Source organism: Dreissena polymorpha, chromosome 9, assembly GCF_020536995.1.
Source record: "Dreissena polymorpha isolate Duluth1 chromosome 9, UMN_Dpol_1.0, whole genome shotgun sequence".
NCBI classification, from domain to species: domain Eukaryota; kingdom Metazoa; phylum Mollusca; class Bivalvia; order Myida; family Dreissenidae; genus Dreissena; species Dreissena polymorpha.
In genome coordinates, this window is record NC_068363.1 from 68,755,734 (window position 1) to 68,781,114 (window position 25,381).

Genomic DNA, 25,381 nt, shown 5'->3' on the forward strand with positions numbered 1-25,381 from the left:
TAATAAATATGAATATTAATTAAAATGCATATCCTGTAATATTTTTATAGATAAAATCAACATCCCGAAAATGTCCAAGAAGTACTACTTTACGTTTCTTTATAATGAACATGAGGACTGAACCACAGGTACTTGCATCAATAATCCCATTCCCCATCCACCCATATATATTCTTTATTTAGAAAAAAGTATGCAACACAGCTTCTGAAAAAAACAACATTGGGTCCCGATGTTCGTATGTCCATCAAAGTCAAAAGAAAGTTTTATTTATTTTTCTTGACATTATTTTTCAAAAATGAGTTATTATTTAGCCGAAATATGATGTTATATTAACTGATAATAATGTTTTCATACTGCAAGATTTGTACTGCAAGGAATGCAAATAAATTTATCACACCTCAGGCTCTGTTGATAAATGTGCTCAGGGCCCTCGTTTGGCCGTTTTTGGGGCCCATTCCTACCTTAAATTAGTATACTTTTTCCCCCTATTTCAACTAAAATTGCCCCCTCCAAAACAAAAAAAATAATATTGTTTTATTACTTTTATACCTATGTTGCCAGCTGGTATCTTGCTATTAACCTTTGATTAAATGTATATTTATGTAAATTACATTAAAATAGAGCAATATTAAGTGTTGAATGATTGGTGAAAAGATCTTGTAAAATTCCCCTTTTCGGCGAAAACGACCTGAAATTCACCCCTCTAAGGACCCCGGCCCCAATCCCCCAAAGTGTAGCAAGGGCTCTGGTGCTCAATCGGCTCTATGTATTTGTTCCAAGGGTTATTATTATCTTCACATTTATATAGCTCTCTCTGTTTATTATATATCCAAAACATGTTATTGCTGTTTCTCCTTAAAATAATACAGACAACACATTCCATAGAAATTTTCATTTGAACTTAAACTGTGAATAAGAGAGGAACACAATAATATGTGCAAAAGTTTACACCATTTTATTTTGACAATACTGCGAGTCTTTTACGAAATTTTTAAAATAAAATACTATTTTAAAATACACAATTACATAGTTCAAAAGTTGTGCTCTATAGATAATTAATCTTGCGAGTACGTTATATACAGTCAGCAGAGTAATTCTACTAGAACAATTTAAATCCTTGATACATGTGCTATTGAATTCTTCATAGGGCTTTCACTTAAGAATATGTTCAATGAAATAAATCTAGGTTTCTAGGTATATTGTGTCTTTTACCTCAATATTTTGTTGGGGCTAATGTGAAGCCAATGGACATGATACAAAACCAACGAAGATAACCGCCACACAATGTCACATACAAAATAATTATCACCTAACCCATGCGTTTTGAGAGAATAATATTGTTTAACTGTTTATTATATAAGTAAATATTACGCATGCGAAACAAGGACGGGTTATTTTTAACTCCAAATGTATGATTTGATCACACTTAGAGGAAGAAAACACTAACATGTTTCACACCAAGTATTGAACTCCTAACCCTTCGGTGTCTGTGTTGTTAGGGATTATCAAAGACATTAATCTATATAAATCAGTTGATCCCTGAAGCGCAAACAGTTTTGACCACGGAGACATGCTTTGAGGAAACTTAGCAAAGAACCACTATATGGTTGGCATGCAACGCAACAAACCAAAGGGCCTTGCGGTTTCAGAGAATGATAATATTATTTATATTTATAAGCAAAACAGTAACCCCTAGAGAGGGCAAATTGTCTGCATGATTTGAACAAACTTCAAAGAGAACCTCATAACGATGTTACACACCAAATATTGTAGTCATGCTTCTTGTGTTCACTTTACATATATAAACACTATAACCCTCTTTGAATATAAAATGAAATGCAGCACATATTTTTATAAGTCTATAACTCACGGTTTCTTAAATAAAATATTCACATTTTATGTACTAGAACTTTCACTACACAAAGTTTGGATCAAGATCAATGCAAGCGCAGTCTGATCAGGATCCAAAGTGTTCGCTTAACATCTTTAGAAGTACTGACTGAATGACAATTATGTTGAACAGTTTGGATCCTGATCAGACTGCTCTTTTGGAGCCAAAAATGGTCGCAATCGCCCTAAGGTTCAATTTTCTGTTATGTGGCTCATTTTTTTCTCATGATTGATACAAATTATCATGATGTAAAGCAAGTCTGTTGTATATTAAATAGTATTTTTAGTGTGCATATTCCATCCATGGATAAAAGTTACAAAGTTGGTTGTTATTTAAAGCTATTAAACAATTTAAAAAGTTTTCAATTCTTTTTTATTTAAGTCAAATGCATGCTATATTTGTTATAAACATACATATGATTAACACTCAACAAAAGTTTAACGATCACTATAATACACTTCACACCTGGCGTGGTTAATGGTCTCTACTGAAGCAATATTGTATAATACATGCGAAAGGTGCTTTTACATATAAATATATATATAAATATGTTTACTATCATTATAAAAAAAGCTTCTACAACAGTGTAATAAGATATATAAAACACTTAAAGGTTAATGCAAGTATACATAAGGTTAAATTGGCTTAATTTTAAATTTAAAAAATAAAATAAATAATCAGTTTAGACAGTTATTTTTGTTTGTTTTTTTTGGTAGACCGCTCACTTTTCATGATTTTATTTTTATTTTTATTTATCCCCCCCGACTCAATTTTTTTGAAAAATTTCCCGTAAAACAAATAATATAAAAATGCTGGCCTAACCGTTTCAAATATCATAACTTAAACGAAAATTTCCGATTCTGAAACAACTTTTTTTTAATTTCTCAATTTACCAAAATATGAAAAGTCCCCTTTAATGCAAATCTATAATTGTTAAATAAATATTTAAAAATTATGGATGAACCGACGTCCTGATTTATCGCTTGACAGCGAGAATTGAAGTGTGTGCTTGTTTATTGATAGCTATTTGGAATAAAGGTCTAAACCTGAAACATTTCTTCAAATAATGGGCTAATATTTTAATTTATTTGAATTGAAAACCATCATATCGTAATACAACATTTAAGTATTTTGTTTCTTTATGGAGCTTTTATTCATCTCAATGCATTACAAAATGTGTTATTAGTTAATTTGTTTGTATATAATCGGGTTCCTTTAATCAACTTGATTTCTATATTACTAATTTTGCTATATTCGAGGTAGATAAAATCCATTCACACAGACGCGTACACATGCTATGATATAATGAAAAAAATGTGTACTTACAAAAATATGAACTGTTAATAATGAATTGACAATAGCCATGTTATTACATATTTTAAGCATACAACACAATTTACAATACGATGATTATATTGGTCTTCACATAGTTTTAAACTTGTCCAGTTAACAAGTTCCTTTGCTTAATATTTGTTTTAGCTTGAAATGCCCATGCTAAGTTAAGATTATTCATCATCTCTCTTTTCAAATGTAATAAACCATTCCACTTGCATACATATTTTTACGTTATATTTTTTGATAAGGGTGTTATAATCAGTGATGTTATTTCTTTTACTCCCAAATAAAATTGATTGACAAAAAACTCGTTTCATTTGTGTACATTATATTACACTAGAAATTCAATAATATAATTTACAATTCTCTTTGTATATCTCTGAATATATGTAACATAGTTTCTTCATTTTCTTTACAAGGAACTTATAACTTGTTATTTATCATGTTTATTGTATATAGGAAAGATTTGGTTTATTAGATTATGTGAACCATTCTTGTCTGCAACCACCGAGTGTATGTAACCTAGATATTATTAAAAAAAACTTTATGCACGTTGGTCCAGAAAATATTTATAACAAGTGAAATCTACTTTGAATGACAAGTTGGTTTATCAAGTTTGTTTAGAACAAACCTCATTATGCTTTCATTACTTGAATGTCAGCAACAATTATGTAAGTCTCGGAATGCATCAACGGTAAACAATAAACACGACCTACTTGAGGAAAATTCTTTAGGTTATATACTGGTTATGTTTCGATTAACTATGCATACAGTCTCGTTCATAGCAATATAAAAGTAATAATATTTAACACAGTACATGTACAATATTTCTATATGTTCACAAAACAGAACACTCATTCAAATAGATTCAAAAAACAACATTATAAATCGTTATTTAAACCTGCAACGTTTCAAAACGTATTTGCTGAAAATAATTGATTAACCCAGTAATGCCTAGTGAACTCTCCCATCCATCTAATTTGGATAAATTTATTTCCAAAATTAGGGATGTCTAGTATATTTATTTCTATATTTAGAATATTTCATACAGAAATTCCTTTAAGCAAACAGCGCAGACCCTGATGAGACGCCGCATCATGCGGCGTCTCATCTGGGTATACGCTGTTTGCCAATGCCTTTTTTTCTAGACGCTAGGCATAAATGGGTTAATGGGTCAGGTGAACATCTTATTCAATTAGGAATGAAATGCTAAAGCACAATCATTTCAGGTTCTTATGAATTTCTTTTGTTCCGACATTTCTTGGTTGTTTTCCAAGCTTTGCGTTTTGGTTCTTTTTCCAACCGCATTGAAACGAAACGTCGAGATCAGCGTAGGTGACGCCTCGTCGTTGTCGTATTTTTCTGCAGCGTTTTTATCACTCGGTCCCCAAATATCTGACGGTACATTAAATGACTTCAACTTCTGAAACAAATGTAATTAATCCATTACTAGAATACACAAGTGAAGGTACCAACGAGGCTTTATTTTATGTAACGTGTACTAATCTATACACTCGCGTAGCTATTGTCTTGATATGCTAGGTTATAAGAATTTTTTATACGAAATTAATTGTTAATACGTTCTGAAAGCATGCCAGTCTACAAATGTCAAGATAAAGAAAGATTATGATTTACCGGTGACACCCATTACAATGACCAAACATGTAATAGTATTAGTTTTTACTAATTCATTGATATATCTTATCTTATGAAAATTTATTTTACATAACTTTATCAGGCACATATACGACACCTGAATAATGGAGCCGTCGGCTTGCGCCAGTCGCACGAAAAACACGATGACTATAGGCGATATGATGGCGAAGGCAAGGGACCACCCCAGGGCCTCGGCCCACGCCGGATAAACATACTGGCCGTACGTGGGCGGACGATACCGACTGAATGAGATGCACAGAAGTATCTGGAAACAATAATAGGTTATTACCATACTAATTTGGGGTTTCAGTATTGCGGATTTTTTATGTTTTGTTTTAGTAATTAGTTATTTATAAATGCATAGTCGTAGCCCTTATTTCAATAATAATTTAGGGTTTAATATATTGTGGATTTTTCTATGTTTTGTTTTTTTGATCCGCTATCTAGAAATAGATTCACAGTCGTTAAGTACACATTTTAGATAATATTAAACACGTGTTTCAGAGATGCATGTATCGAGGCAGTTTTTGTATCAATATTTTAGTTTGTCGTAAACTGTACCTTTGCGTAATCCGGCGAAGATGTTTGGTAATAATAATACAAATAGTAATCTTATTTGTCTAGTCAGTAACAATACAAATTAAATCAAACAACATGCATTACGTTTTAAAGTATCAAACACAAAAAGCAAATATCAGTCTTGGAACTGTTATTGTTTTATGTATAAGTTCTAATTACCAGCATGGCAGTCGGAGTGACGAAGGAGCCCAAGACTCTGAGAATTACTGGCATCGGCCTCCCGAGCATTATTTCCAGATCGCGACTTATCCGTGAAGAGCCTGCGTGTAAAATGCATTTACTAAACATGTAGATGCAGAGAGCACAAGCGTGTACTTCATTTTTGCTTCATTTTTTTCATCCGCATTTTATTGGCATGTATAAGTACATCATACAAACAATACAGTACAGAACTGTACATTGTTCATTAAATGCGCACCGGTATAGTTCATATAGAGAATCGATAAGTTGACATGCGGTAAAATAGTATATTGGCGTCTTTTTATGTAATAATTAAACAATTACACATGAGTCACCTCGCATAAAAAAACAACATGACTTACCGTATACCCACGAAAACACGATGCACTCGACCAGGCACACGAACAACAGCGTCCACGCGGCGGCGTACCAGTCCAGCAGCTGGAATATGTACATCCCGCCCTGTAACAAACCAATATGAGGTTACCGCGCCCTGTAATACAGCAACATGAGGTTACTGTGCCCTGTAACATACCAGTCCAGCAGCTGGAATATGTACATCCCGCCCTGTAACAAACCAATATGAGGTTACCGCGCCCTGTAATACACCAACATGAGGTTACTGTGCCCTGAAACATACCAGTATGAGGTTACTGCACCCTGTAACCTACCAATATGAGGTAACTGCACCCTGTAACATACCAATATGAGATAACTGCACCCTGTAACAAACCAATATGAGGTTACCGCGCCCTGTAATACACCAACATGAGGCTACTGTGCCCTGCAACATACCAGTATGAGGTTACTGCACCCTGTAACAAACCAATATAAAGTTATCGCGCCCTGTATTACACCAACATGAGGTTACTGTGCCCTGTATCATACCAGTGTGCGGTTACTGCACCCTGTAACAAACCAATATGAGGTTACCGCGCCCTGTAATACACCAACATGAGGTTACTGTGCCCTGTAACATACCAGTATGAGGTTACTGCACCCTGTAACAAACCAATATGAGGTTACCGCGCCCTGTAATACACCAACATGAGGTTGCTGTGCCCTGTAACACATCAGTATGAGGTTACTGCACCCTGTAACAAACCAATATGAGGTTACAGCGCCCTGTAATACACCAACACGAGGTTACTGTGCCATCTAACAAACCAATATGTGGTTACCGCGCCCTGAAACATGCCAGTATGAGGTAACTGCACCCGGTAACAAACCAATATGTGGTAACTGCACCCTGCAACATACCAGTATGAGGTAACTGCACCCTGTAACATACAAGTATGAGGTAACTGCACCCTGTAACATACCAGTATGAGGTAACTGCACCCTGTAACATACCAGTATGAGGTTGCCGCGCCATGCCATACATCAACAAAATGTGATTGTTCATTGTTATACACAAGCATGAAGTTTTTAAGCCCTGTAAAACATCAACTAAAGGTTTTTGTGGATTATAACACACAAACATGAGTTCTTGCGCCTGTGACACATCAACATGAGGTTACTGCATCCCAAAGCAGCTGCCGAATGATTCATTGTGAAATTTGTAGGCACTTGCTTTCAAACCAACAGTATTAAAGGGTCCTTTTCACAGATTTTGGCATGTATTGAAGTTTGTCATTAAATGATTCATATTCATAATATTCATAACTAAAAAGATATACATGACTAGTAAAAAAAACAAGAATAAACTTAAAGGAAGAAACAAAATTAACTCTCAACGGGCTCAAACTACTGACCCCTGGAGACCTGGAGTAAAAGTCTACCTTTGGACCATTCGGCCATCCGTGCTCATACCATGAGTGATGTATTTTATACCTTATATAAGAAATACCTGTAGTATCACAAAATATAACGACAACAACAGATCTCTCCAAATTATTCAAGCGATGCAAAGCTTTATAATTTTCATGCTTTTACATAGTCAACAGATGGACATAATGGATATTTTAGAGCATGGTAAATGTTCAGTATTACTGTTTCCTCACATATATCTTAACTACAACGAAAATTTGCGAAACTGAAACATGTCTTTTTTATTTTGTCAATTTATCAAAACATGAAAAGTTCCCTAGAAAATGTCGCCTTATGATTTTGACAGGTCGAAAAAATCTGTATGGTCAGAACTTCTGAAAATGCAATCACAATTACTTCATAAATAACGTTACTTATGATTAAAAAAACATGAAACACGTACAACCACCAATGCGCTTAAATAAAAATCTGCATACCCGTGTGCAAAACGGTATCGAGACGAGAAACGCCAAAATGTTGATAAGCACTACCAGAATCAAGCGTCTCTTGCCTACGAACCACGTGGGGCATAAATCCTGCAGGCAGTTCATGAGCGTCTGTGTGGAAAGAACCTGCCAGAGAAATAGAAAGATTTGTTACATGTATTGCCAGTCGATAAAAAGTCCAAAATTTGTAAGTAAATTTACTTGCATTTATTGAAAGTTTGTTTTATTCGCATTGTTTTTAATATAACCACTAATTGTTTGGTAAACAAAAACAATGTCTGAAATGTGGATTTTCCTGTCGCATCATGCATTTTATTATACATCGTGGATATTGACATCCAATACTGTCAATATCGATTTGCTCGAGCATTAAAAAAGGTTTGCATGCCGTAAAATAACGTTTTATCCATTTATTCCTAGTGGACTCTCCCATCATTCTAACTTGGATCAATTTATTTCAAAAATGAGGGATATCTAGTATTTTTATTTCTATATTTAGAATATTTCTTAAACAAATTCCTTTAAGCAAACACTGCAGACCCTGATGAGACGCCGCATCATGCGGCGTCTCATCTGGGTCTACGCTGTTTGCCAAGGCATTTTCTAGACGCTAGGCATAAATGGGTTAAAGTGCAACCAATTATTTGTTTTGCTTGAAAGTCTATATCGCTTTAACCTAACTTAAAAAAGTAGGGATATGTCAAAATAAGTTTGCCGACGTCAGGCTCAGAAGAAAATTTTTAGAGCGAAATGGCAAGACAGGTTCACATGGATTATATGTCAGGATGGGTATACCGGAGTGTTTTTTTCCGGATAGGATCACAGAAATGGTATGTCATTACAGGGTAATAAGACTGACATGTCAGGATAGGTTTTCCAGAGTGGTTTGTCTGAAGGTATATACAAATTGTATGTCATGATAAAGTTGCAGGAGTGATATTTAAGGATAGGTTAACCGGAGTGGTTTCTATATAGGTATACCGGAGAGTTTGTCCGGAAACGTTAACATAAATGGTATAGGATAAGGTTACACGAGTAATGTGCAGCCATATAGTTAAAGTGGATATTAGATACCGGAGTGATTTGTCCGAATTGGTTTACAGAAATGTTATTTCAGGATATGGTTACACGAGTGATATGTAAGGATAGGGTTAAAAGTGTGATGTGTAAGGATAGGGTTAAAAGTGTGATATGTAAGGATAGTGTTTAAAGTGTGATATGTAAGGATAGGGTTAAAAGTGTGATGTGTAAGGATAGGGTTAAAAGTGTGATATGTAAGGATAGGGTTTAAAGTGTGATCTGTAAGGATAGGGTTAAAAGTGTGATATGTAAGGATAGGGTTAAAAGTGTGATATGTAAGGATAGGGTTTAAAGTGTGATATATAAGGATAGGGTTAAAAGTGTGATGTGTAAGGATAGGGTTAAAAGTGTGATTTGTAAGGGTAGGGTTTAAAGTGTGATATGTAAGGATAGGGTTAAAAGTGTAATACATTTCACGATTACAGGAATTATATGTTATAATGGGTTTACCGGATTGATATGTCAGGATAGATTATCCGGAGTGATACCGTAATTACTCTTAGTTTTCGGACACTTAAAAATTATGTTTTTCGTATCCGAAAATTAGCTACGAAAAATGGTTATAAAATATGCAAACGTCCGAAAATTTGGAGACATGTATTATTTGTTCGTTTGACAATTATTATTTTGAAATAAAAATAATACATCAATGTGCAATAATTGTAATGCGTTGTACTCTTCTTTCTCTGCTTTGAAATAAATACAACTTTTCTAGTTCTGGCTACCATAACTTTAAATGTCGCATTTTATGATTTTTGACTGGCGCGACTTTATAGGTCTGTCAATACTATATAAACTGTACGCTGAAGTTTCTTTAGCTACAATTTTTCAATCATCTAAAATTATATAAAAATGCAAAAAATATCCGATATCATTTAAAACGCTCTTGAAAGACACGACTGTTTATTTCTATTGTACATGGTAATTTACCCAATAACTCAAAAGTAATAGTCCATGGCCCTCAGGTATAGATCTATCAGGTTTTATTGCTTTAATCCGGCTATAAACACACGATCGAAGGGTCACCAGATAAGCGTAAACAGGGCCAACATCTGGTGAAATAGAGCTGTATAATTGACTGTCCGAAAATGTATTTATGGATAAAAATCTGTATGTCCGAAAATTTAGAATCACACAAAATATATTGTTTTTGCTAAAAAGGGGGTGTCCGAAAATTTAGAGTGTCCGTAAACTAATAGTAATTACGATATGTCAGGATGGGTTTACCCAAAGACCTATAGATATGTTATCTATAGGTCTTTGGTTAACCGGAGTAGTTTGTCCGGATAGGTGTACAGAAATGGTGTGTGAAAATAAGGTTAAATTAATGAAAGGGTTCAAGGGATGATATTTCAAGAAAGGGTTACATGACTGATATATCTTGATAGATTTACCGGAGTAATATGTGAGGATCAATATACCTGACGGTCTACATGAATTCGTTAGAAGGATATTTTTACCTGAGCATCAAGTCCCACAAAGATGAGGTTAATGAAGAAGATGGCTGACCACAGCTGCGGTAGTGGGAAGTACGTAAACGCGGTAGGGTACACTGTGAAGCCGAGGGACAGACCTACAACATTACAACTTACAAATATATTGACTGAATGAGATGCCTGAAGACCATAAAAACCGAGCTTTATGGTTATCATAAACGGGACATAACACCGATATTTACCGGAGATATAGATTCGCAAACATATGATATATATATATACTTTCCATCTCAAAATCAATATCGTAGCTATCATTTAGAAAAAAAAACCGTATAAAACATATTCATTAATATCATAATGTATTAATATTAGAATACACTTATATTTAAACTTTAAATGCTTTCGCGAACCAGCAAAGAGTGCTCCAGAGACACATTTAAATAATAATACCACATATTTTACCGGGCGTTAACGAGCATAAGACCTAATTTGTTAGCAATCATTTAAATTGCATACTTTAAAATAAAGCGTTATTTTAATATTCTCGTTACGCCCTCATTAATCACTTAGTCTACGATGGTACAACATTTATTGCTAAAAGAAAGTGCGCATAAACATCTCAGGTTAAACACAAAATACCAATAGCATCGATTCAGTACCGGATGTGACGGTGTTTTCCAGGTCAAGGCCGCTGTCATGCGCCATGACCCCGAGAATGGAGAAGCAGATGAGGCCGTTGAAGACCGCAGACAAGAAGTCGCAGAGAGTGGCCAAGATAGAGTATCTGCAAAATGTAATATTGATACATTCATAGTTTATAAATACGACCAAATATTTACTTTATATGAAATAATTTGATATAAAATAATAGAGAACTTCGTAACCAAATAAATTTACGATAATTATGTATCTGCACATTTAAAAAGAGACATTGAGTAAAATATGCAATTTTATGCACACACGGTTAATTCAATCCTATGAGCGAAATTGTGTATATGTATATGATGAAAAATGGTATACTTTATCGTGTTGCCATGGAAACTGTTTTCACTTGCAATCATCGGAATTGTTCCCCATCCTGGGCCCAGTGTATATGTCGCCATCATGGCTGCCTCTATCCACACCTGAATAAGAACATTTCATTTGATATTAAGAGTAGGTTTTGGTCGAAATTCATTGAAAACGATACAGCAAACGAGGCGACTCGAATCTGTTGCAGTGCTGAGCTTTGGTCAATTGCCTTCCAGTCGCCTAACAATCTTTACGCCAGTTTAATTACCTTAACTGGTAAATAGCAAAGCAAAAATATACACGCATACTGTATGAGTTGTTATGTATATGCAAATAATGTATACGTTTAAATGGAACGAAAATTCAGCAAATCCTCACGCAACTTGGTGATTTAGCTTAATGTGACAACAATTTTCAAAACCTGTTATTATTGAAGTTTCATAATACGGTTTCATAAATTCATTTGCCCTTCGAAGTCGATTGAAATGAGCAAACCAAAACGTGTTTTATTTATTTTTAAATACAACCGCGATGGGGGCTGTTTAGATACATTACATAAAATTACAAATACTTTCAATCTTTAAAGCAGATCTTATAAAATGCAGCTTTTTTGCTCATGTATAATCAAAAAGTTATTTCTATATAATTAGAATTTAAAAATGCTTTCATATTGATTTTGGAATCAAACGTTATGATGTGGCGAATTTTGCACGACAAAAGATATAAATACTGAAAAGAAATCGTGTAATCGACAACAACAAACTGATGGAACTAGGGGCGTAGCTAGCTTTTTTTAGCTGTAGGTTACATTAAAATGGGGGGGGTCCTCCCCCTGAAAATTGTTAAATCCTATAAAGCCTGTGGATAGATTTAAAGCATATCTAGACAAATAATAAGATAAGAAAATATAAGACTTTCGCCTGTTTTTCTGAAATATTTTACTGTTTTGTGTCAATGTCAGAGAACTAATTTTTGTTTTTGTTCGGCATCACCGAACCGACCCGGATTCAGTCAATGGTTCGGGATACGGGGGCAAGTGCTCCATTTTCAATTTCCGCGGTCATAAACATCATTCGGAATGTTTCTTAAAACTCCGACAATAATCGATTACAACTTTCTGTAGAGTTAAAAGGGAGACGTGTAGATCTATGTAAACTTCTAACACCAAGTCACGTGAAAAGAAGCGAGCTAGAATATATGCACATAGACAGAAGTAGAGTTGATAATTGGAAGATATGTCCTTTGAACACGAACAGAATCCATTGTCTGAGGATAATGTCAATATGAAATGCAGATTTCTATAACCTCACGCCCTCAGGGTCAACATTTTAATGCGTTTTTCGAAATTGAAGCATTTGTATTTTTTCATGTTTAAAAACAAAAGTATGCCCGGGCCAGCTGTGCCTAATAGCAGCTACCCCCCTGAGAACATCAGAACTGGCTCAACAACTATGTACTCTAATGTGTCATCAATGAGAGACAGTGGAATCATTGACACAATAATTTTTAATACAAAGACAAGCACTGTGATAGCATATTGTTTTTAAAGTTGATTATTTGCAAAGTATAAAGATGATAAATATTCATTTAATATGGACACAATATTTATTTTATTCTGCGCATTTCGCTCAACTGTGATTATATCGAAATTAAAATAAAATATTATAATAATTTCTCTCGCTCGCTGAAAATCTTTGGGGCTAAAATCCGTCATACAAGATAGGGAGACGGAAAACTACAACGGGCGAGGCATGGTCAGGGGTGATAACCCCAAAAAAGGGTTAGGGTAAGGGTTAGGGTTAGGGGTCGGGTTAGGGTTAGGGTTGGGTTAAGGCTAACCCAAACCCTAACCCGACCCCTAACACTAACCCAAACCCTAACCCTCTAACCCCCCCTTGCGCAATACCATACCATGCCTCGCCCGTTGTAGTTTTCCGTCTAGATATACATGTGTTTTGTATGCATTGAGCTTTGGCTGCAATCTGATCCATATTTAAAAATCATACATTTTACTTAAAAATAAAAAGCCAATTGCGAATCATATTTTAACAGCATCTTTGATTGCATCGACGATCGTGTGTTTAATCGGGCATTTAAGTTTTGATATAATTCATAACATTCTCCTATCATGCCGCGGAAGTAAATCAGCGTAAAAGTGGAGGTCTCGCTAAAATACATTTCTTGTCCCCAACCTGTATGTCTGTGATTCTGTCGAATGTCGGTGTGATGTAGTACAGCATTCCTTGTACGGATCCCTTCAGCATAAGGGCTCGAGCCCAGATCCCCAGCATCAGAATGATGGGCAGGAACACGGTCACGTACATTACCTGCAAATAAATGGTCAGGATAGTTCTAGGACAAAATAAATGGTCGCGTGTTAAATGTTGAAGCTAAATCGTTCGAGAACACTGGAAAGAGAAGCTAATTCAAGTTAATAAAAGTAATAATTTAGTTAACCCAGAAGTATCTTGAAATGCCACGTCCCAATCAGCATGGGTCGACAGAACGTTCGTGCAGTGCGTGGGAACATACTACAAAGTGATCTCAGGATTCATTTTGTTGAACAATAATTAGAAACTTTACGACCATCCGACCACAGAACCGGAAGATGGCTGGACACAAAATCTTAAGGCCCAGTCTCACTATGATACCGGTGGAACTCCGGTGCGAGATCCGGAATCTACCGGGATGAACCGGGGCTTTACCGGGATGAACCGGGGCTCCACCGGAGACGATCAGGATAAACCGGGAACAACCGGGGCTCCACCGGAAAAGTATTAAAATGTTTAATACCTCTGGGATAAACAGGGAGTCACCAGGAAGGACCGACAACGACCGACGCGGCACCGGAAACAACCGGGACGGCACCAGGAACAACCGGAACGTCACCGTAGCTCCACCGGGCCCATACAGACCCCGGCAGAGCTACGGCAACGTCCCGATTGTCGCCGTTGGTGCCCAGGTGAAGCCCCGATGAATGCAGTCAGAGTCCCGAAATATCTACGGTACATCGGTAAATCGGCGCTCTGCCGGGACGCCACCGGCATTCATCGGGGCTCAGCCGGGGAATTACCGGCGGCGACCGGGGTTAAACCCGGGCGTTGCCGTAGCTCTGTCGGCTTTGCCGGGACGCTGCCGGCTTTCGACGGGACTCATTCGGACATTGCCGGGTACAACCGGGCTCTGCCGGGGTTTCACCGGGATTAACCGTAGCTAGTCCGGGTTGACCTTGTCTCTGCCGGGTTGTTGACCAGCTTCAAACGGGGCGGCACCAGGAAAAAGTGTGACCATGTTAAAAGATTTCTACGAATCATCCCGGTTCTCGCCGGTCGACCGGCGTTAGCAAACTGGGATTGACCGGGGCTCTATCGGCAATAGTGAGACTTGAGCTTTAACACAAACTATCAGATTATGCCCAATGCGGCTACTTACTACACATGTACTTAAATTCCAGGTCAATGTTATGTCTTGACTTACGAATACTAGACAGAAACATTCGATAGACCGTTTAAATCAGCAATATGAATTTCGAAAAACACAACAAACTCAATCCATGAAACATTGCAATGAGTCGTGCTAGTAAATTTTTCACCGACATTCCATCGATGCTCACCTTTTCAATAGATTTAATGCCCTTCACCATGCAGATGGCCACCAGTGTCCGCCATATGAACACGTACAGTACAAAATTCCAGAGTATGCCGTCTATGTGGCCGAGCCCGGGAGATAACTGCAACACGTTGTACCTACAAATCTCCAAATTATATCTCATGTTTATCTGTTAAATGTGTCTTGTTCTGAGAAAACTGGGCATAATGCATGTGCGTAAAGTGTCGTCCCAGATTAGCCTTTGAAGTCCGCACAGGCTAATCAGGGACGACACTTTCCGCCTAAACAAGATTTTCGGTAAGAAGGGACTTCCTTTAACCGAAAGATACCATAAAAGCGGAAAGTGTCGTCCCCGATTAGCCTGTCGGGACTGCACAGGCTAATCTGGGACGACACTTTACGCACATGCACTATGCCCAATTTTCTCAGAGCGCGTCTCTAATAATAACATTTTTAAATGAAATAACAATAATGTTGACTTATCAAATATGTGCACAATCAAACATACATAACACATCAGTAATGTTAAAATCGTTTAAAGTATTTGTTCAACCATAAAAACTCTCAGCAACTTTTCAGAGAGTATTACGTGTAAGTCCGTTGTAAAATAGTTTTGAATTTTTATTCAAAACTGTTTCCTTAATTTAGAATGGTTCACATTCATAATATATAAAGTATAACTGTAAGGTAATGCTGATTTACACATACAAGTTGTTTTTCGTATGTAAAGAAACGTAATACTTACTGCCAGAACTGTTCAGCTGAAGTCATTTGAGAACCATTAGCAGTCTGCTGGATTGTGGCATTGTTAAATCGCCCATTACTTGGTATGCACCCATCCTGGTTCCAGCTGTGCCCACAGGACGCCCATGGGAGTTCACTTTTAAAGGTCTGCACGAAATACTCTAGGATCCATGCGCGCAAGACGTTGTAGTAGACGTTATTTACAATGTTGATCGCCAGTAAGGTGTAACCAATTCCTAAAACGTGTTTAAACGGTATTGTTTCCCAAAGTAGCCTGATCAAACCGCGCAAAAGAAAAGTGCGTGCAATAGAAACTAATTCGGCATGTGTATTTACAAATAATAATGGACAGATTCCATACAATTCGATATAAATTTAATCAAGTCGTCAAGTGTCAGCGCCTTAAACAATTGACCAGTCGCCAGCTATCAATCAAACTCACGAAATAATCAATCAGATTTCATTTATTGCGGTCACATGGTCCGACAAACAAAGACTGTCGGAGTAATGGATAAAGCATTTTATGAAAACACAACTTAGTGGGCGGAGCGATCTCGCATTTGGCGACTGGTCAATTGGCTCATGTATTATACATTTTACATATATATATTTCACTCCCCGAAAAATGTGTCGTTTTTTACGACATATGAAAATTAGTTACATGAGACAAAATACAATTGCAACAATTCAGTAAATGGCTGACCTTTAAAAAATGGCGCCATGTTCCACATTGCCATTGGGCCTCGGCCTGAGAATTGCGACGTAGAAACTTCCAAAAACATCAGGGGTAGTCCGCATATCAACATGAAGAACAGGAATGGCAACAGAAATGCACCTGCATAATACAAAACATGTGTCTGTTTGATATTATTATAATTATATAATTCAAGTTTGTAACATGACATTAAATTTGACTCAGAATAACTAAGATCATTATGAAGCGGGAAAAAATGCATTCTATCTGTCTTTCTGTCTGTCTGTCTGTCTGTCTGTCTGTCTGTCTGTCTGTCTGTCTGTCTGTCTGTCTGTCTGTCTGTCTGTCTGTCTGTTTGTCTGTCTGTCTGTCTGTCTGTCTGTCTGTCTGTCTGTCTGTCTGTCCGCCCGCCCGCCCGCCCGCCCGCCCGCCCGCCCGCCCGACCGCCCGCCCGCCCGCCCGCCCGCCCTCCCGTCCGCCCGAACGCCCGCCCGTCCGTCCGTCCGTCCGTTTGTCTGTTTGTCTTTCTGTCTCTCTCTCTAAACAATTTGGTTTAGCCTTCATTTGACAAATTCACTCTAGACGGCGATTACAGTGGTGGAATTTACGGATGGTCGTTTACATGGCAAAATCACTATTTACTGTTCGTGTATCAATTTAAGTATTTTTAATTAGTATGCTAAGTAATGATTTCATTAGGGGAAATAAGAAGAAACAAACTATTATTATTTGAACACTTAAAAGTACTGGGTTCCGTCAGCCCCTTATACGATGACTCGTATTTGTAATTCGCAGTTTATTAGGTTCTACCGCGCCATAGGCTGTATTATGTTAGAACCCGTACTGTGTACCAGGATCCCTATCTTATTTATTTATTAAACTAACGAAAATATACCTGGATTTTGAATTAAAGTTGTAATTTACAGCTATTTGGTTGTTACTGAAAGATTTTGAATTTAGAGTACCCGCAGCTAGAAACCATAAAAGTCCAGCGTGGTGTCCACCAACCTAGTACTGTAACCCGATGCTTTAATTGCATTTTACACAAATTATTTGTGCGTATTAGCTCTTGATAAATTATTATCAATATGTAATATTATTGCATAAACTCTATCTATAATGCCCTCTGGCGGGTGCAGAAACTTGGCAAAAGGAGGGCTTGAACGGGAGGAATCGTGTTTTAAAGGGATCTTTTCACATTTTATTAATTGACAAAATTGAAAAAAGTTGTTTCAGATTCGCAAATTTTTGTTTTAGCTTTGATATTTGTGAGGAAACAGTAATACTGAACATTAACCATGGTCTAATATAGCCATTATATGCATCGTTTGACGATTTAAAAACGATTGAATAATTTGGAGAGTTCTGTTGTTGTCGTTTAATTTTGTGAAACTACGAAGATTGCTTATATGCAGTATAAAATACGTCAACTATACATACTTGGCAACATGGCCAATCGGTTTAATTGGTTTTTACTCCAGGACTCCGGTGGTCACTGGTTCGAGCCCTGCTGCGGCTACTTTTTGTTTCCTTTTTTAAAATTTTATTCTTGTTTTTTTTTACTGGAGCTTTTTAGATCCAATGTTTACATTTATCAGTATATGGCATTTAATTACAAACGTCAAAACATGCCAAAATCTGTGAAAAGGCTCCTTTAACAATGCGATTCGTGTGCCGTTCAAGCCCTGCTTTGTGTTTATCATATCCATAAACTGGTCAATGCGCAGTTACTTCCCTTTGTAATGGCTGGATTCAATGAAGTCATTATGAGCTTTGTTAATAACTCCAGCCTTGGACGACTTTCCAAGCATAAAAGGGGAACTGAATTCTTCCGGGATATTGTTTTAGTATGTTGATGCTGCATTAACAAATGTAAGTGTACATGAAGTGAAAACACCAAAGATAAACAACGGTTGCGATAGACACCTACATACTGTTAGATGCCCATAATATCACTTTAAACACATTTAAAATAAAAAACTGCCTATCCGAAGAATAAAGAAAGTATTTCTGATGATGACCGAGTATGGCGTATGTAAAACACAACATTGAACTGTATGGCGTCATATGAAATAATCGAATTATTCTGTCGGTATATTCGACATCGAATTCATTCGACATCCGACATTGTTCATTCGGAACAACACATATTGTTTTCAGTGTTATTTTAATTTCTTTTTGCGTGTGCGATTTGTTTATGCAATAATAGCGAAAATACACATTTTCTTTGACATAATCATCTGCGAGCGCTCTCAAAATCCGATCATGCCCTCGTGCTGCGCGCTCGGACAGGAACGGATTTTTCGAGCGCCCGCAGATGATCATGCCCTCGAAAACGTGTATTATCCCTTTATTGATAAATACATATTTAAATCTGACTAAACACCTCGAACAGAAATGGAAGGGATTTAATTTACATTTAAGAAAAAAACACACACGCAATTCTAATTGATTTCATTGATTGAAATATGTTAATGTCGTTCACCAACTAAAACGAACAACAACAATATGTCGTTTTTACCTTTAAAAAAATCACTGTTAACACGCTCGATATACAAAAGCTTAAAAACAACTGTTCAAACGGATGTTATACACGTTCCTAAACAGCTTTGCCCTATATCCTGTATCAAACAACAAGCAGCCAAACAGCTTATACCTTGCAATGAAATGCCAACATCAAATTTAAATCACTACAATTTCTAGCGTTTTGATATTTTTAATATTTTTTTTCTGTTTCAAAGTTTTTAAAGTATAAAGTTACACAAATATTTTCTATGATAACTTAAACTGGAGTACGAGCTAGGTAACACAATCTTCTTATATGCTTGCAGACAATTTGCTGGTAGCAGAGGCGTATCCAGAAAATTTTCAGAGGGGGTGCTCAACAGGGGAGGGTGCGGGAGGGTTGTCCCCTTCCGTCGTTGATTTTTTTTTAAATGTCACCTTGAAATGATGCGATTTCCTGCTATCTAATCAGCATTTTGCATGATAAAAGTGCATGTAAAACAAATAAGAACTTGAGTTCACACATCAAGTGTGACAGACACACGGACAGACAGACACACAGAGGTAAATCAAATGTCTCTCAAACCATTAAAGTGGTGGGAGACATTATCTTTATCCATTACTTTTTTTAACGGAGTTAGATGGGTGGACCTCCTATTTAACCTTGTTGGATATCCTACAAGGTCAACTTAGGTACAACATTAAAATGTTTATGTCCATGTCCCTATGAATGGAAAGCAGGCACACAGCGGACAACCTGTCCTCACCCATTGATGATCCTACTTTTGTCTTAACAAGTCCTTGGGCACTGATACTCCTTTCACACTCGCATGATGTGACAGGGAACACACATGATATGAACAAAACAGTATAAATGATGGGTCACAGCTGGGAATCACAATGTGCAACAGAGCCCTTAAGGGCAGTAGGTGGGTTGGGTACACCTTTCCACCTAGCCTGCCATATAAAGTGCAACTCGGCAGGAAGGGACTGAGGGGAAGGGAGATCATCATTGAACCATTCAAGGTCACTAGCACTGACAGGAGAGGAGCACATTTGTTAAGGTATAAACTTCAATCCCATGGCTGCATTAGTCTGCAAATCACTGAATTGGGGGTCCATTTCGTTCACAAAAGTGTCAACAAAGGGAGTCGTTAGGTTTCTTGTGTAGTTTAATTCGGCTGTTGCTGCCTCGATGTTGTCACGCTTTAAGAAAATGATTTAGTTTCATATAGCAAATTAATTCTTCATTTTTGAGTCTTTTTTTAATATTAAAAACTATGGATGAACATCAAAGCAGTTAGCCGGATTTGTAAGAAAACCAAAACAAAACAAAATAAGTGCCATTCATTAAGTGTGCAGTTGAATTTCACTGGCAATAACTTGTTACTCAAAAGGATTATCACGCTAAAGAGCTAATACCAATTAAATTCATCAAAGAAATTACCGAAAAAATAATTATGATTGTCGATTGCGTTCGTCTAAACACTTTAATTGCTACAATTTGAAATATTGTTTTTCACAAGTCTCAAGCGGCAGCCATTTGTAAACATTTATCTATAACTAAATGTATGGATGAATTTCATTAGTTGAATGTATCTTCTTCAGCCAATCAAATAGCGCAGTTTATTACTTACAGTCAATGAACCGTGCACTTTAGCTGACAAAGGTTAGATCGTCTGTACACATGCCTGGGGGCTAATCCCACAAATCGACAGCTGTTTATGGCTTAATTAGGGACATATGACAGGAAATACACAAGTGGATTGAAACTCTAAGGGGCTCATTTTTATTTAAAATCGTGTCTAGCCAGCCAGCTGGGGGGGGGGGGGCTTTAGCCCCCTAGCCCCCCACCTAAATACGCCTCTGGGTAGTGCACTTGTATACAATGTCAGCGTAACGTCTGTATTGATGTCGAGCGTAATGATCAATGTCTCTACCACACAAACATATACAGTAAAAATCTGTGCATGATTGCATAGCTGTAGTAAATCAAGTGAAACATCATATCAATGAAATCATATTTTGTGTATTTTCTTTTCATCAATCGGTAGATAGTCATTTAAAAACATGTTAAGTATCGACGGGTCCTTAGCTTCAAATAACAGACAGGTGTCGGTGTCTACAAGTAACAATGATTTTTTCATTCGCTCGTTTCTTTCAAAGGTCGGTTAGTGGAGGTTTCCGAACATACTCTTGAACGTGAACTTACTCTCGCGTTCATTTCAAAATGAATTTCTGCAAATATAAACCTATTTTGGAATGTGTGTCGCTCAAACTACCAGATAGAATCTGTCAATGTTAAGTAATTACATTTAAGGGGATACACATTGCTTGCCAAAGCTCTTATTTTTCATATGGTAGATATATAGATTTATTTCAACATAAAATGCATAGATTTTACATGGCAGCATGTTATATACACACAATAATTAATAAATTCAACCTGCGTGTATAAACACAGCCATGTCAATCAACAGTATACGTTAAGGATTGCACAATAAAGAGTTTTTTTTAAAGCGTGGGGATATTGTATTGGTCTCCATCTTTCTGTCCGTCAGTTCGGCCACTATCAACTACACTATTAGCACTAGAACCTCGAAACTTACACACATGGTAGCTATGAGCATATGTGCGACGGTGACGGCGATGAAAATAACTTTTGACCAAGAGGTCAGATCAAAATTCCAAATAGTGCACCGTCGCATATATGCTCATAGCTACCATGTGTGTAAGTTTCAAGGTTTTATTGCTAATAGTGTAGGAGGAGATAGTGGCCGACCACGCCCACCCACAATTTTGTTTTAACATAACTTCTTCATTTATTCACCAATTGACTGCAAATTAATACAGAACATCTCTTATGAAAACACGGTCTTTCTCGACCATCCTTGTCCACATTACCCACCCAAGGGCAATTGATAAAGGTCAAGGCAGCTTGGTTCCCGTCCTCTTTCAAATTTATCGAGAGGTCCACGGGTACTACTTCCCCGTACCCCCATTTTTTTCGTACCCAAAATTTGTTTTATCCATTTTTTCTTCGTGCCCATTTGTGTCGTACTTTTGTACCCAATTGTTTTCGTACCCAATTTTTTTCGTACCTATTTTTTTCGTACCCAATTTTTTTCGAACCCAAGTTATTTTCGTACCCAATTTTTCTTTCGTACCCACATTTTTGTTTGTACCCAAAATTTTATTCGTACCCTAATTCTATCGTACCAAAATGATTTTCGTACCAGTTTTTTTCCATACCCATTTTTTTCGTACCGACCTTATTTTCGTACCAAATTTTTTTTTCGCTCCAAATTTTTTTTTCTTACCCATATTATTTTCTTACCCTAATTTTTTTCATACCCAAATTATTTTCGTACCCAGTGTACCAAACAGAACAACCGAATTCAAAGTGGCACTGAATTAAAGACAAGACTAGAAGCCCTTTTGTACATGTAGATAAAAAATCCTTTTTCGATATAAAAACTTAAACCTTGCATTGGCCTTTTTATTGACTGACTCTGCCATAGAAGTGAAAGACAAATGTTGATCAATTGTAACCCCTTAATACTTGACTGATGATGTAGATGAAATGGATGTTCCATCACAAGAAATATTTAAAATGGATTGTGACCTAAGTTTCTGCCGTGAAACAAACAGAATTGACGCGCACTCACCTAATTGCAATGACAGTTTGTTGTCAATTAACCATTCACTGACCTGCTCTAGATCATCATTAAGACTCTTCTCAACCCTAGATATGCTTTTATCCGAGACTTAAATGGCAGAGTCATCAGCATGCAAGAGTAATTTATGTTTAAACACAGCTGACATATCATTTAAATAGATTAAAAACAACAAGGGACCAAGTACGGAGCCCTTGGAGGGGCACCACAGGAAATGTTTTCTGACGACGAAAAGGTACCAGACACATCGAATGTTATATTGTATAATGAGCTTATAATACTCTTTTCTATTAAATGCTTGTCGGGTTTTAACCATGACTAGAAATTAATATTTCATCAGATTAAACGTGTGATGCGCACACTGCCTATACGTTTCAGATGAGTCGTTAACATAAAAACAACTATTAAGCACATATTAAAGGGGCCTTTTCACAGATTTTGGCATTTTTTAACTTATTCATTAAATGCTTTATATTGATAAATGTAAACATTGGATCGTAAAAGCTCCAGTAAAAAATCAAGAATAAAATTTAAAAAAGGAAAAGAACATTGCCCGGAGCAGGTTTCAAACCAGTGACCCCTAGAGTCCTGCCAGAGTCCTGAAGTAAAAACGCTTTAGCCTACTGAGCTATTCCGCCAAGTACACTTACTAGAAGTATTTTATACCTTATATAAGCAATCTTCGTAGTTTCACAAAATTTAACGACAAAAACAGAACTCTCCAAATTATTCAATCGTTTCGCGTTGCAACGCTTTATAATTTTTAGGTTTTAAAATCGTCAAAAGATGCATATAATCGCTATATTAGACCATGGTAAATGTTCAGTATTACTGTTTCCTCACAAATATCATAACCAAAATGAAAATTTGCGAATCTGAAACAACTTTTTTCAATTTTGTCAATTTACCAAAGCGTGAAAAGATCCCTTTAATGTAAAAGCGTCATAACCAAACACCAAAAGCATGAACATTTAATGGCGTTCATATAATGAAATAACTTTTTTGTTTGGCCTCTATGAATAGAACACAAATATCAATTACGAAGCTGGCGAAGGGGCTTAAATCGATCATAACGTAGATTGAGCAAAAAGCAAATTATTGCCTGTCAGCAGTGATAAGTGTCTATCATTTTAACAAATACTCACGTTATTGTGGTAAATGTATGTAGTTGTTATAAATTCACAACATAGTAAGGCTAACGTTTATTCGTTTAATGTTTATCTAATGAATATCTTTGTAAAACCATTATTTCAAGTTCTAAAAAACTCGGATTTTGTAAATTAATTCGTTAACCTTTTATCAATAGCGCATACAAAATGGAACAAAAAAATCATAGCATATATATCTTTATATATAGCACAACATTGGGAGTAATTATTTATCTTTATTTATAAACAAAATATATTGTATACCTGTTTTTATAAAATAAAAAGATCTGATCCTGGTCGGCTAAATATTGCGACTTTCTTTTTAGATTTAATTTTGTGAAAACTCATATCAAAATTATATTTCCTCGAGATATGAAGATAAATTTCCAAAACCACTTTAAATCGTGGTTAAAAATCTAAACGCCAACGCATGAGCAACCCTGAATATTAAAATGACACTACATTCAATTTAAAGTTTAACTTAATGTATGCAAGTTATATATGTAAATTCTCTCGCAACCCGGGCATTTGATTTAATGGACATTTATATTAAAACGATAATACTTTACACTTTATAAATCGTCGAAATGCTGTTTAAACCGCAAGTCGTTTGATACGCCAAAGTCCGTGACAGGAGCTAGCTATACACGCTTTGCTGCATAGGCATTGAAAATAATCTGCAGATCAGATCTATTGAAAGCGCGGCTTCATTGCACTTGTACGTATTTATCCTTATGTTATTTTAAAGAAAAGTTTGCTTTTATAATAACGTTGGTTTGAAACATCGTGATGTGACAGAAGTTGCTAGAATTAAATATTACATGCACGCTTTATTTTGAGCACACGTTCTGCAGTTTTTATTCCTAAATCAAAATATTAAAATGATTTCAAATAACATGCAAAATTATGTGCAGATTAATATCAAATTACTGTAATTTGACCCCCTCTACACCCGCCCAAATTCCTAAGGTAAAAATGTTTCCCGTCACAAAGTAAAACGATATTACAGCCCTCGATAGTCTTCTGCAAGAAACAAGACAATTATTTATCTGTAAAATTAGTAATGTAACGTATCCCATTCATAAATACATTTAAAAGTTTGTCTCAAAAATCAAATACATAAACGACGAGATTCACTTTGTAGAATAACCATCATAACTGAGTATGCAAAAAAATAGCAAACAAATGTTATGAACATATTTATTGGAATTATGACATATTTGAAACAAGTGGAACTACGATAATTGAATCAAAATCTGGTTCCCATCCATCCTTAAGGGGAATTGTTATTAAAAACTGGCATTTTTCAAATGTCATAAAATATGAGTGTTTACAAATCTTCAATGTTTGTTAATAGACTTTACTAATTTTTGAAGTAGACACAACATTGAAAAAATAGTACGACGACAGTTGTGTTCACAACCTACTCGCCATAGGAATTCCATTGCTCATCATTTGCTTTTAACTTTTCATAAGTAACTAATGTTTACAGTTAAAAGTGTGATGATAATGCCCGCCATTTGTCTTTAATGAACTAAAAATTTACCGTTTTATATAAAGTAAATGGTAAAATTGTAATTA

General features: G+C 36.2%; 1 protein-coding gene across 1 annotated transcript in view; it reads right to left on the minus strand.

Annotated features, from left to right (window-relative positions):
- Positions 1-3,537: 3,537 nt before the first annotated feature.
- LOC127846615 (creatine transporter-like) overlaps positions 3,538-25,381 on the minus strand; it is a 27,460-nt gene continuing 5,616 nt past the window's right edge. The window contains exons 2-13 of the mRNA XM_052378042.1: positions 16,480-16,611; positions 15,778-16,012; positions 15,037-15,169; positions 13,616-13,750; positions 11,433-11,536; positions 11,072-11,196; positions 10,437-10,549; positions 7,888-8,022; positions 6,004-6,103; positions 5,621-5,721; positions 4,980-5,147; positions 3,538-4,649 (exon numbers count right to left, since the gene is read on the minus strand). Coding sequence (XP_052234002.1) covers positions 4,452-4,649; positions 4,980-5,147; positions 5,621-5,721; positions 6,004-6,103; positions 7,888-8,022; positions 10,437-10,549; positions 11,072-11,196; positions 11,433-11,536; positions 13,616-13,750; positions 15,037-15,169; positions 15,778-16,012; positions 16,480-16,611 — 1,679 coding nt within the window. The 3' untranslated portion in view covers positions 3,538-4,451. The remainder of the gene's footprint in view (positions 4,650-4,979; positions 5,148-5,620; positions 5,722-6,003; positions 6,104-7,887; positions 8,023-10,436; positions 10,550-11,071; positions 11,197-11,432; positions 11,537-13,615; positions 13,751-15,036; positions 15,170-15,777; positions 16,013-16,479; positions 16,612-25,381) is intronic.